Source organism: Seriola dumerili, unplaced genomic scaffold (assembly GCF_002260705.1).
Source record: "Seriola dumerili isolate Sdu_G_001 unplaced genomic scaffold, Sdu_1.0 BDQW01001124.1, whole genome shotgun sequence".
NCBI classification, from domain to species: domain Eukaryota; kingdom Metazoa; phylum Chordata; class Actinopteri; order Carangiformes; family Carangidae; genus Seriola; species Seriola dumerili.
The window spans coordinates 3,999,510-4,013,774 of NW_019175379.1; the positions used below are offsets into that span (position 1 = coordinate 3,999,510).

Below are 14,265 nucleotides of genomic sequence, written 5' to 3' on the forward strand. Positions count from 1 at the left end.
GGCTCGTTTTAAAAATCCTGTCCGCAAGCCCCCTTGTTAACAAGAAAGATGGTAAAGATGATAAAATTTGCTGTCTCATTTAAACATCCTAAGCCTGAAAACTGAAATGTCTTTGGGATTTCTTTACTGAAAAAGTGTCAACCTTGTATTTATCTGATCATTTCTTTGTTGCAGGTTCAGCCTTCATATAAGAGTCCAGCTTTCTTTTGTCAGGCTCTGACTCAAGGAAAGATTTCTCTTTCCTTGTGAACTTGTAAAAAAGCTGTTTCTCTGCAGGCATCAAAAGTTTTTCAGATTCTGAATTAACTTCCTGTACATCAAGGTGCAACTCTCGACACCTAAAATTTGTATGTACAAACAGAGGCAACTATAACACAATAATTAGTAAGCATTGGAGACTATTTTTATGTTGCAGACAAATAGATGTGTTTCATTTTGGATAAATACCTACTTTAAGAGACAGTGAAAAAAAAACATTATGTGGATATAGATATTCCACGGCTTTCACTCCTTTAATGAACAAGAGATGATATAAAAAAAAAAAAAAGGCCACAGCAAGCGTCCTTGACCACATTGATAAGAGTACAATTGAGTGGCAATGCCAAAGCAGCGACGTGCAGAGTAAGATTATTGGTATCAGACCACCAACACATGGGTTTAAAGTTACACGAGGACGGACACGTTCAGCTTCTGCGCTACAGATGTATTTACAGTCCTGAAGAAGAGCGGAGATAGGAGAAAGCAACTCACCAGGTGTCACTCAGGACTATATCCATGCAGGGAAAATTTATGGCAGGGGCAAGAAGGAAGGCAGGAATGATGAAGCCTTTCACTGCCACCAGTCCATATCAGTGCATCCAAGATAGCTGTGGCATCACACTGTGTGTAGACAGTGTGTATGGTGTGTATTACTCTCCTCCCTGAGCAATGAAAGCAACTAGGCTGACACCTTCAGTGACAAAAACTGTGCAAAGCTTCCATTTAAGTCCACATGGTAAATGCAGCATATCCCCAGCAGTACATTTACACATTTCATTTAAAAAAGGACTTGATGCTGAAACTGCAATTTGATTAGATTCAAAATTAAGATCTTGATAATCCAAGGGTACCAGAATCCATAACTAAACTTGCTGATTCCTCCCTGCAAGGCGATGATTTATTTTAGTATAATATTAGACTCTTTAGTCATCCCAGTTTTACACAGCTGACTGTCTAGTTCTGTAGATGCAGACAAACAGTGTTAAGCTTTAACTGCAAGGCTTTATTTTTGTTCAATTAGTGACATCTTTTCTTTTGCAATATGTCAACATGATAAGCAGTCTTCATTCGAGATTAAATTTCCATGTAACAGAGGTAGAATAGGAGGGGAAAAAAACACATCTCAATTCTAGTGCACATGCTGTGCCAGAAGCATCATCCTGGTGGAAAACGGGACAGTTAAAATTTGCATTTAGATTACTGTGGTAATAGAAAAACCATGGTGATGAATCTTGTTCTGAAAAAGAGACTAATGTGGTTGTATTTGGAATAAAATGGTTAAGTTAAACGCTCAGGGCGAATCTGTATGAAAAGATGTGTAATGAAATAGTCATAATCAATATATCATCATTAAACAATAACAGCTAAGCCACATTACGAACATGTGGAAAATCTTATGCAGAAAGAAACAAATGTTATGATAATGAATGTAACTGTCCACTGTACATACTGTACAGTGACTATTAGAGGGTATATTGTGTCATCAACCAAACAGCTTGCCACCACCATTGCTTGATGATGGCCTTGTTTGAATTGTGCTCTCACAAAGTTAGGCTTACTTTTTCATGTGTGATTCTACAAACTATAATGGCAGGTTGTGATTTTGTAAAATTTAAAATCATTATTTCTGCTACCTTCACTCATATAAATGCCATACAAGAAAAAAAGAGCACCATATTCGTCCCATACAACTTTGAGACATGGGAGATGTTAATATACTGTATTCCAGTCATGAGAGGCATTTGCCACACACCACATCAAGTGCTGATTTTCATATTCATGAGAACCACATTGTTGTCAATAGTGCATACCAAAAGGGCTTAATTTGTTTTCAGTTCTCCCCCATCCTCCAATCGCAAAAGTGACGGCTCCACAGCATCAGAGCCACTTAATTAAGCATCACCAAGCCTCCAGACATACACACTTTTTAGAGCTGTCTCAAATAATCAAATAATAAGGCATTCATCGAGGGAGAATTCCCCCATCGACTCTATTCATTTCTGTGGAAGAGAGAATGTAAACAAAAGGAATGAAACACAATTGAACACAAGCTGAAGATAATTTATTCAACATTAACTTATTCTGTACTTACTTTTCAAGCTAAGAGAGAACTTTATATTGCAGCACAGCATGACAATAAGACTGCTGTTACTCCATACCGCTTGCATGATCGACTGGCGGTGACACAAATAGAAGTTTCACAAGTTTTTAATTTCTGTACAGACTGACAAAGATACACTTGTTGCAAAACAGAACTCTGACTGGCAACACTGAACTGTCGGATGCTATTAGTATTCAGCTGACTGCAGACGTGAAGATGTTAGCCCCATTTAAGGCTTCAGTGAATAACAATCCTGAGAAGCTTACGATTCATATATTTGTGAGTACTCAAAATGAGCAGTGGAGCATCAACATGATAGGTACAGAGGCTGTCGTTGATGTGAAGGCTGTTACTGGGTGAAAACTTCCTAAATGTTGAACATACAATGCAATATTAAAGCTGTCACACGTAATAGCTTTGCTTTTCAATGTATAACTGGAGAAGCAAACGAAAAACAAAATAAAATAAAATATATCCACCTCAGATGGGAAGAGTGGAAACTGCTTATAATACCAGCTCTGCACTTGTTGATTAGAATGGGGAGTGGCACCTTGAAAATGGCACAGAAGTGAACATGGCAGGTTCTCTTTTTTTCTACCATTAAACATGTATTCAAGAATTGTTTAGGCCACTGCCCATTCTCTCTCTCTCCTCTCTCTTTCTCATATCTAATTTATTGCCATCTGCTCAGCCTGGGTGTAAATCTGAACACGGACTGACTTGCTCGCCCAAGCTTTATCTGTTAACATTTAGCAATGTCTAATTAAGCAAAAATGGGAAACGCGTCGGCTGAAAACTGCTGCAGCCGGGTAATGACAGTCATAATAGTTTGGGATATACGTCTGTCACAGCAAACAAATGCACTTATTACATCAGGGTAATTAGAAGAAGACAACAGCTGTAATAGACAGAAGCTGTTCATCTGTGATTAAAGAGGCCAACTTGCAGTACATCAATTGTTTTCTCATAAAGTTTCAGCTGTGCACATGACTGATGAAGGTCACAAAGGCAAATTACTTAAAAATCCTCCATTCACTATACCCATTGAAGGCTTGATGGAAACCTACTAATACTGAAAATGCTGTTTTGGATAATCTGATAGAAACAACACAAATTAACTGCGCAGGACCAGCTCCACAATACTGAATCACCACTGAGTTGGCCAGTCAGAAGTTTGTGTTGCAAATAAAGCCAAATTCTCTGCTGCACAGCATTATCTGGTGGCTTTGTTTATCCATACACTATAAAGTTGTGTATTCATTATATGACCACTTTCCATAGCATTCCATAAGTTTACAGATTGATGTCCTGCCTTAATGTTACTAAAGTATAAAACTAAAATTGAGCAGACATGAAATTATAGCTCCACAATCCACAGGCAAGTGAAACCTTTGACACTTAACGTGTTTTGTCAACATAATGCAGTTGGGAAGAACTGAAAACTATTTTACCAGATTAGACATTATTTATATGTTGTTAAATCAGTCAACTAAGCTCAGCTCAGTTCAACTCAGCTCAACTCAGTTACTTTTGCTGCTCAATTTATCCCTTCCTTAAAGGGTTTACCCCATGACTGAATTTAATGTACCTATACTTAAGGGGCCTTGCCTGTACCTCACATAGTATGGGGATAACGGAAGCATTAAATTCAGTAATTTAAGGGACTCTTGATTTAAATTGCATTACGGTAAAAAAAAAGACATTTTAAACTGGCTTTTGTAAAAAGAGTGTTGGTCCCCAGCCAGCTGTAGTATCACCTCACCATTAAATAACATTTATGATGGTAGCAGGAGATTTGAGGTTCAACTGACTGTATTGTAAAATTTTTTAATTGAGAATCCTGTATTTAGTGGGACTGTGGGACATGAACGCATGTCTGCAACACTTGTAGTAGAAGAATAAATTATTATATTATTTGACAGCTTGTCAGAGTAGAGCAGTCACCAACAAATAATGTCATTCACTGACTGTTAAACAACAACATGGTGTTTTTTAGTCCACGGAAGAGAAGCTGAGCTACAATAACATTTCTGTAAATCCATCCCTTGGGTGACATAAACAAAAATATTATATGTTTGTACAAGGAGGTTTGGGGGTTTTACTGAAATAGCCCTTCGTTTGTCAAAGGGCACATTAGAGAACTGTTATCCCCATGATGATGTTAGTCTTTCTGCAGCATCATGTTCATAATGAAAAGTAGTTGTACTGGTCACTGTCATTCACAAATTGATTATACCCATCACTAGTAATGTAACAATCAGTTTCTGTAGAAATTATTAGTTTCTTATTTTTTGTTTTGACTAAATTTTATTTTTCTTTTCTAACTAGAAAAGACAGGGTGCTTCAGCACAATGTCTGTCTTGTTATAATCTGACTTCCCGTCAATAACCTCTGTAAATAGTTGGCATCGCCATCAGCAAAATTTAATGACACAATCTGTAACAAAACAACAGGGTTCAAAATTCAGCCCTGTAGTCTGGCTTTCCTTAGTTCAGTTTGAACTAAGCAGCAGGGGTCGAGGCACTATCTGAGTTTGCACTGCACATCCTGTAGTAGCAAGTAAAACAAGATTCCCCCCACTGTCAATTTGGCTTGTGGGTTCATAGTCAAGCTGTGTGTTGACAGGTCTCCACGTTGACACCTTTTATTTCAATGTACAGTCATTCAGTTCAGATCAGAGAACAGCGGCAGCTCTGACTCAAACAACAGGACCCATGCATCAGTTTTGAGCTGTTCAATCTTTCAGGATACTTTTTGTATGTGTGCAATATGTCACAGATTATCCTTAGCATCTAAGAGTTAGGGAGAAAAATCCATAATTCAGATCCACAGCACCTATCTGAAGTTTTATATGTATTTTCTTTTTAATCATAACCTTTCAATGGAGCCATATCTGTTGCATCATAGACTTTGTTGGCAGGGGATAGAGACGTGTTCACACTGGGGAGAGCTGAGTCAGTGTGGTGCTTCTTTATTGCCTCAGGCCAGTTTTGTCTCTACAGCTAAGCCTTCCATATCTTTGGGGGGAAAAGTTCATTTTCTAACAGAGAGGCAACCTTCGTTCAGTGGGACACTCAGCTAATTTATTTTTCATCATCACTGGATAATACTCAAGGTGATATACCATCTCAGGCAGTGTACGAACGCAATGATATAAGAGCTTCTAATTGGACAAAATTGAACTGATGAAGCCATATCCTATCAGTATATTATCTAGTGGGGAAAGGTAATCTATGGTTGCAACAACAACTCAAAAAGCGTTTTTGTACCCTGCAGGAACACACTTTTTAAAAGAAGGAAAAAAAAGAAGAACTCTCGAGTAGTAAACCGGTTCATGACTGAACCAGAATTTTAAGGTCACAAGTTACTTTCTTAAAAAACACATGTCAATCAACTGCTTTGGCAAAGTCTCTATAACAAGTAGTCTACACCAGACTCACATCAGCCTTGTTACTCAGTCGTCCATAACACACAAGCGTGCAAGAACTCATAAGCTTAATTTTCATCAATGCAGCTGTCTATACTGGTCAAACGAATTATTTTGCTTCACTCATATTTTTATTGTATCTATTTGCTTGTGACTTACATATATAACTACAACATTTATGTATAACATGTACAGTATAAGCACTGCTAAAACACAGATGACCAATACTTTGACTGAATGCATCCAATGTTGACAAAGAGGACTGACACTACTGCAGGTACACTGATGTGCTTTCGATAAGCAGCACCTTTTAAAAAGGTCTTTAAAACAAGGTGTTAGAGACAGTGAATATATGCTTACTCATAATATATTCTCTTTAATAAAGAACTGTTCAAGCAGCATAAGTCACAGGGTCAAAAGTTATTTCTCAAGCACATAGGGATACAACTGTCTGCCTAGATGACAGTAGTTGCCTGTGCACCAATGGTGCTCGATAGCTACCTTGGGGCAACAGCGCTGCTTCTTTTCATCTTTCATCTCAGTAGCTGCCTGTCTTTCACTGCTCTAGAATAAGATCAGGCATGTCTCCTGACTCTGAATATTTGTATCTGTCAAAACTTCAGATGATATGATATGATAAGACATGATAAAAGATAGCTGAGCACTGGATTATCAGTTATAGGAAACCTGAGGGGAAAAAGATTTGTTGCTTTCATTATTTACAGTTTATGGTTGTATAAGAAACATTACCTTAAGCTCTGGAGTGACAGTGTAAACATGATTAGGCCTGAGGAAACTAGTACTTTAAATTTATCATTTTATTAATATTTGATGTGTTGCCTATCCAGTTTACTTTTCTGTACTTAGAAGTTTGAATTATACTCATTACTCTAAGACAACATAAGATTTTATTTTAATATGAAAGGAAAGTTAATATCCCTCTTTCCCTCCCTCATTCCTGTTTATGGATAACAAGCACTGAATTGGCTTCGGTTTAGGCTGAAAATATAGTCTCAGACAGAGACAGACAGAAGGTGTCAAAGTGAAAAGTAGTAGTGATGGATGACAGACATTTCATATGATATATATATATATATATATATGAAAGAAAAGATTTACATCTTTTGTATTTCTTGCTGTAGCAAAACTTACCTTGTCTCGCTTGCTTTTATTGCCGTATGTACTTTCTGGCAGTAACTTGTCAAAGCCTTTCCATCATAACCACTGTGTATATTTTTGAAAATAGGGACGTCTCGATCAAATTTCTTGATTTCCCGATCCAAGTCTTTTAACATTGGGTATCTGCTGATTTCTAATCTGAGCCAATACTCATATTGACCTGATATTTACTGTCAGGTCAATATGAGTAGTGTACTAACATAAGTACACTACTAAATTTTACACACCTTAAGTTTCACAAGCTACTTGATACTGGTTCAAAGTTATTAAGCCCATTAGCTTTATTATTGAACTAGGAGAATGTAATTCCTGAAATCAATGTGAAACGTTCAGTTAGAGAGAAGAAATATTACTCTTGAAGTCATTGACCCTACAATAACACTCGTGGTCACACTGAGTGGTGTCGCAGTGTGGAACTTCTTCCCTCTCACAAGATCTTTGGCCAATCACTGGTCAACAAAAAGTTTTAATTTTGGCCTTCCATCAATTTACTGACAGAATTTGGATTAATCAGGAACTGCTGATGTGACAGCAGCATTTGTCATTTTAACTTGCAAAAGCAATGGTCAACACTGGGCACCTGAATGTTTTGTACAAAGTTCTTTGCTTATGAGAAAGAGAGCATTAGAGTTAGAGCTTAGTGAATCCATGCGATATTATTTTACCAACCCAGGTGTAAAAACAGTCACATTCAAACGCTCTTTCACTGGCATACAAGTGAAATGCTGCATGTAGAGCCTGTCTATGGTAAAGGCCACTAACCCTGCAACACCAGCAGGTTGAAATGGACAAGACACAGTAGAGTATAGTAAAGAAATAATATGATTTTGATCGGCTTTATTAAGCCGATACTAGTCCTTTAAAATATGCCCAGATCCACAATGATACCAATCCTTAGGATGAAACATTATTTCAGGAAATACAGGTTTTTTTTAATTTGCAATTAAATGTTTGTGTAATATATTTTAAATAAATACATTACATACTACTTGTGACTGAACTACTACTTTAAGTAACTTTTTTCAACAAAAATTGATTTCTTGAGGCTTACATTTTTGTAGTCCAAAACCCTCTGCAAAGCCTCTTTCCAGTGATGACTTCTGGGTTCTGCCGACATAGCACTTTACTAGAGGAAGCATCAAGCCACATTTATCACAGAAATAGCCTTGGCAATGAGAGAAGTTGCCATTTGTCACTATTAAAAAGAATGTGTTTTGGCTTACTGTCTTTGTGTTCTAATGAACTCAATGAAAGATAGAGGTGTTCTTCACGACAAATCTATGGTTCAGAAATACTTACTGGCATTCAATAGTGGTATTCACTCTTTAAAACAACAAGGTTATTTATGGCTGAACCAAATTTTCAGCAAAGGTAGGTCATTTAAATTGCTGTGCTGGTGGTCAAAACCCCTCTAATGTGTAAACTAAGATGCACACAGAGGGGGTGAGCCAAATAAAAGGAAATGTCAGTCTTCCCACAGTGCTGTCCTACAAGTGCCTAGATAACTTTTCATTAATGCATTCTGACTTTAACCCAAATATTTACAATACCTGTGTCTTCAAGGTCTGAGTGGGAACCACAATGGGTGGGAACTTTATTATTATTATTATTATTATTATATTATAGATGGAACAGTATCAGTGACACAGTGAGAGGTGACTTTGGCCAAGTAAAAACTCATCATATTCCTGGTATGAGTGCCCACAGCATTTCACATCCACCACCAAGTTTAACAACTGGCGAGACATGATGTGAGTTGAAGGCATCCTTTGGCTCTCCCCAAACATAATGTGCGTGGGATGTAAGAAAAAGTGGGGAAGATGACTCATCACATCATATTAATGTTTCCATTGTTCAGGGAACCAAGTTTTGTGCACAGGCATTGCATGCAAGCAGCCGTCCAATGAATATCATAAAGAAAAGAAAATCTGTCGTCAGTGTGGGATCCTTTTTTTCCAAACACAGCAACATATCCACTGTGGTGCATAGTCATTGTTTCACACCTAGACATGGATAAGGGACCCTGTTTTTATGCCAAGCCAATACAATGGCTAAAGCCAAACTGCATTGTAAATGAGTAAATGTGTCTCAGTAACTAACAAAGCCATTTCATTCACTATTCATTACTTTGGTTGTGCTATAACCTACGCTTGAGGTGTTCTTTGATAATTTAGCTCGACTGGCCAGCTGTGTTGTTACTCCCATTTTCATTACATTGCTTCCCCCTACACTTCTCTCATCCCACTCTTCCCATGAAGGGTTTCAATGATAATATAGCCATACAAAAACAATGTCTTCAGAGCTATTTCCCTTACTGACTCAAAGTTTTTTTCCTTCATCCCCTCAGCCTTGGTGCACATATTTTCTCATCAGCCAGTGCTGCAGTTCAGTTGAGGTCACCATTTCGATCACTGAGGTGACAGTGCTGAACATCAACACATCTGTTAATATGAGAAGAGCCTTCACTGCTATAACAAACAGATGTTGACAATAATAGAGAGGCCATAACTGTTTTTGCCAGTCTGTTGTTTTCCTTTCTTTTAATTGCAGAGAATTGTTGATTTTTGAACTTGCACATTTAATGCTCATGACAGTCATATTCAGGCAAGTGAATGCAGACATATTCAAGATTTACAATACAACAGCTGCATCTAGATTACTTTTATTTCTTCTGGAATCATTACATTTCAGAAGAAACCCCTACATTTTTAAAAGATACATAAAAGACATCTTACATGAGCCTCTAATTTCATAAACAAAACAACTAAAATTTTACTGTGTTGTCTTCAAATAAAATCTGGTTCATGACATGATTGTAATGCCTGAGGAAGAGTTTAAAAACAGCCCTGCAATGTATTTATCAGTACCGATTCAACACTAATGTTTGCTTTAAATACTAATCACCTTTTCTATTTGCTAATCATTTTCTGGCAGGTTACTATTCTCAAATTACTCCACTGAACTGTGGAATTAATAGATGACTACTTTTGTAGAAAGTACAAACTATAGCTGGGTTTGTGCGGAAAGAAAAACTCAATAAAAGAAACAAAATTTGATAGAAATGCTTTTTTTTTTTTTTTTTAAATTAAAAAAAAAAAACACTATTGTCATATAATTCAGTTTGTAAAGTATTAATCTCACCACTGCAGATAACATGGTCAGTTCCTAAAAAGCAGATCTTGACTGGCAACATGTGCTCATCCTGATACTCCTCTTACCACAACTATTAGTGTCCAGGACACCTCAACACAGCCTGTCTTCACATCCATTATCTCATATCCAGACACTCAACTTCATCTTCTCTCAGTTAAATGTGAAATGTTTAAGCCAGTTTATGCAAAATGATCGTATAAGATGTTGAATTATCTATACTATATTACAGTATTGCTCTCCATTGGGTTCAATACTGCTGCCTTTGTGTACTGTGGACTGTACATGCTTTGGTTGCATGATCATAAGATGTTTTTTGCATCTTTCTATTGCATGAAAAACAGATCTATAAACTGACACAAAAGAGTGATAACTCAGGGTTATGGTTCACAACTATAGCTTCATTATGTCTCTGAATGAGTCAGTCTACAATGCAAAACACTGCAGTTGTTAAAGAAGGGGGAAAAAAAAAATCTCTCTGCCCACATATCTATCAAGACATGAAAGTGTATGCAAAACAAAAACTTGATCCAGATGACTCATTACTCCCCTCCATTCTCGAAGTCAATGTCTACTTATTTGTTTGTCATGTTTATGGCAGCCTTGACGACTAATAACTTTCTGTGGGAGTCTCTTGTGGGTGGTAATCTGCACCAGCAGATCGGCTAGCCATATGTTCTTTGATTTTTGAAGGTGGTGTGTGAGAACGCTGTCAGCCCACTGTGTCGTGTTATCTGAAGTAGACACACGGGTCAAGGCTCACAACCGAAGCCCGACACATGCTAATGAACTTATCTCATAAAATATGCATCAAGCCCTCCCAGGGCTGTACAGTGGCAGAGGCGTGATTTTGCAGGAATTATGGGAACAGTCATTTTCCATTATGTCAATGCTAAATGAGGAGTGACCTGCGGGAGAAGCATGTCTGACCCGTGTCCAGATAGTTCCTGCCAATTTTGCACTGAGAACTTTGCAGATCAGTTTTGACTTTTAAGATACTGTGGTGACAGAGAATAAATGGATCTGGCTGCACGGCATAACCTTGTTGAAGTCGTCTCCATCTGAAGCTGATGTTCCAAGTCTGTATAATTAATCAAAGACAATGATGTCAATGAGGGCTCCAGTTATGAAATTAGAGGCACGCTGTCTTCCATTACTGTACAGCTTATAAGTGCATTAGGAGGGAGAGAGTAACAATAAGACAGGTGTGGAAACCATTAGCTTCATTCTTCATTCCAACCATTTGTGGTACGCTTCTCTTGTTTTCAGCGCAATTAAGTATCTCATAACAAAGCCAGAGCTGAATGCTTGAGTGTTGAGATGATAGCCAGGATTGCAAACAAGGTGTGAACAGCAACAGGACAATAGCTGTTTGCTCAATAATGAATGATGTTTAACAAATTATGTTGGTTCTGTAATATTTTCTTTTCTCCTATGCATCAACTGTATAATGAGCAATTGTCAAATTCCAAAAATCACATTTTACTCCTCTTAATGATAAAAATCTGCTACCTATCCAAACATAACTCACCTGACATCAACCAATACAGGTAAATAAACTTTAAACCAGACATTTTATGTCTATCAGCATTCAGAATTTTAGTAGCTCACAAGTTGCACCTTGAGTAACTTAACAGAGCTACATGGACTTCTGGAATCATGGTGTATTGTTATAAAAAGGAACAATGTTGTATGAAGAGATTTTAGTTATTCAAAAATTGTCTGAAGTATGTGGTAAAAAATATGCATTCACATTTTTTTTTCCTGACTACATTTGTGCTTTACTCATGCATGCTAAATCAGCTTCAATGGTATGACAGGACAATGCTGTAAAATGCTGCATCCCACCCATGCTTCCAACTCATTGGTAGTTCCACTGAAATATGTGAAGCCATAAAAAAAAAAAAATAAAAAAAAAATAAAAAAAAAAAACATATTGGAAGAAAGAACTAATTAATTATTCAATTGCACATCTGTGAGCTGGATTACATATTGGTAATCTTCTGTACGAGCTCCCTCTTTCACAGAAAGCAGTCTGTCAAATGACATTCCGCAGCAAGCGGAACAATCTCCTGTGGCCATGCTTGTCAAATCTGTTGTGCTCCTCACCAGAGTGATGTCTGAGAGAAAGCAAAGCATCTTAAAGAAATCATTGTGTGCATGGTTCTTTGCACTGACATCTCATACAGCACACATGTCATTTTGATAAATGAACTGCCAATGCATCATGCTATATCTTCAAATGGTTGCTGCAACTGCTCTAACAACAGCACATTTTGGTCAAAATTTTTTTGAAGAGGGTTTTCCTCCAATTTTAGCAGCTTTCTGGAAGGTTTAACTAAAATACTGAGGCATGGTTTCTGAAGCAAATCATAAAAGCTCATCAGCACCCTCTCATTAAAGTGTCATTAAATAATACATGACTTTCACCCTTTATGGGTAATCAAGGAACTGCAGTAACACTGACAGGTATGCAGCACAGTGTGTGGTGGCATGTATCTGACAGCATAACAAAGTCACAGTTTTCACTTAAGAGACAAGTAATCTAGCTAATGAGATGATACATCCAAGAGAACTGTGTAGTGCAGACGTAAGCCTTACGCAGGCAAATAATTCTAACGCTGAGCAGTTAAAAACTAAAGCAGGTGGGAGGTGGGGACAAAAATAGGGGCCATAAATTGGCACAAAATCATTGGCATTTTTGAACAGCTCAGTATTAACAACAGATACCTACTGTACATGATGAGCATGTGTGCTGTGAGACTGTCTCTAATCAGAATAATAACACTGCATCATGAATATAGGTAATGAACTAATGCAGGATTAGGTAATGCAAACCTAAAGCAAACCCTTTAAACTGAGTATTTGTTGTGTTTCCTTCAGGTGATGAGCTCCATAAATCTCTAAGTGGGATCCTGCCAGACCCAGGAAAACTGCTTTGCGGGTTTGCCACACCCGGTACAGCCCCCCACCTCACCCATTCCCCATAACGACCTTCACAAGTTGTTTCAGTGTGGCTCAGCTCTCATCACTGGACTTTAACTTGGGGACCTGAACCTCACAGATTGCCAATGCTAACAAGGAACTGCCTGCTGCTGTTCCTGTGGATTGTTGTCGACGCAGGCTCAGTCTCTTCTTTACATCCACCTTCACCGCCACTGGGACGGAGCCGGACAGGAAGGGAGCACGCCAGGAGCTTGGTGGGCCCTATGAGGAATGGGGCAGCTGGATTTCAGCGGGTCAAAAGGGGCTGGGTGTGGAACCAGTTCTTTGTACTGGAGGAATACATGGGGTCAGACCCACAGTACGTGGGCAAGGTAAAGAGCCTTATTTTTCCCAGTTATTTATGGTGCGCAAGAAGTCATAAATCACATAGTAAGGAGCTTGAAAGAAATTGAATTGGTGGTAAATGGAGGGAGCGATAGAACGTGAGGGAGATAACATAGGAGAGAAAGAACAGAAAAGAACAGTCATGTTGAGTAAGTTTAAAGCTATTCTGGTTTCAGCAGGGCAACATTAACATATATAAGAAACCATCACAATATATTTATTTATAATTCACAAGTATATGTACATATAAACTCTGGGACAATCTTTTAGGTTAGGCTTTCCAGTTAAACAAATATACATAAAAGTACAGTGGCAAAAAAATGAAAAGTATGCTCCTTCCACCATACTTCACACCTTTGGGATGATATTTCAATGTTGGTATGCAGCCTGATGATTCCTTTGCTTTAGGAGTCATCTTAGCTGGGCAACCACTTCTAGGGAGAGTAGCCATAGGACTAAATCATGCCCATTTATAGACAGTTTGTCAGACTGTGGACTGATGAATATCCACCCTCTCTGAGATGACCCTGTAACACTCTCCAGCTTTATGCAAATCATCAATTCTTGATCCTAAGTCTTGTGAGACCTTTTTTTGTGAAACATTCTTCACATCAGCAAATGTATCTTGTGAACAGCAAACTCAAACTGTTTAAGTGTTTTTTATAAATCAAAGAAGCTCTAACCCACACCTCCAATCTGGTTCCATTGATTGCACTCCAGGTTTGATAACTCCTGACTCCAATTAGCTTTTGTTAAAGTCATTAGCCGAGGGCTTCACATTCTTTTTCCAGCCTACACTGTGAATGTTTGAATGATGTTT

The 14,265-nt window shown here is 37.9% G+C and overlaps 1 protein-coding gene across 1 annotated transcript in view; it reads left to right on the top strand.

Moving 5' to 3' along the window:
* The window catches only part of LOC111237822 (cadherin-12-like), a 90,357-nt gene that overhangs the window by 17,989 nt on the left and 58,103 nt on the right, over positions 1-14,265 (top strand). Inside the window, exon 2 of the mRNA XM_022767081.1 lies at positions 12,999-13,432. Within this exon, the coding sequence (XP_022622802.1) occupies positions 13,187-13,432 (246 nt within the window). The 5' untranslated portion in view covers positions 12,999-13,186. The remainder of the gene's footprint in view (positions 1-12,998; positions 13,433-14,265) is intronic.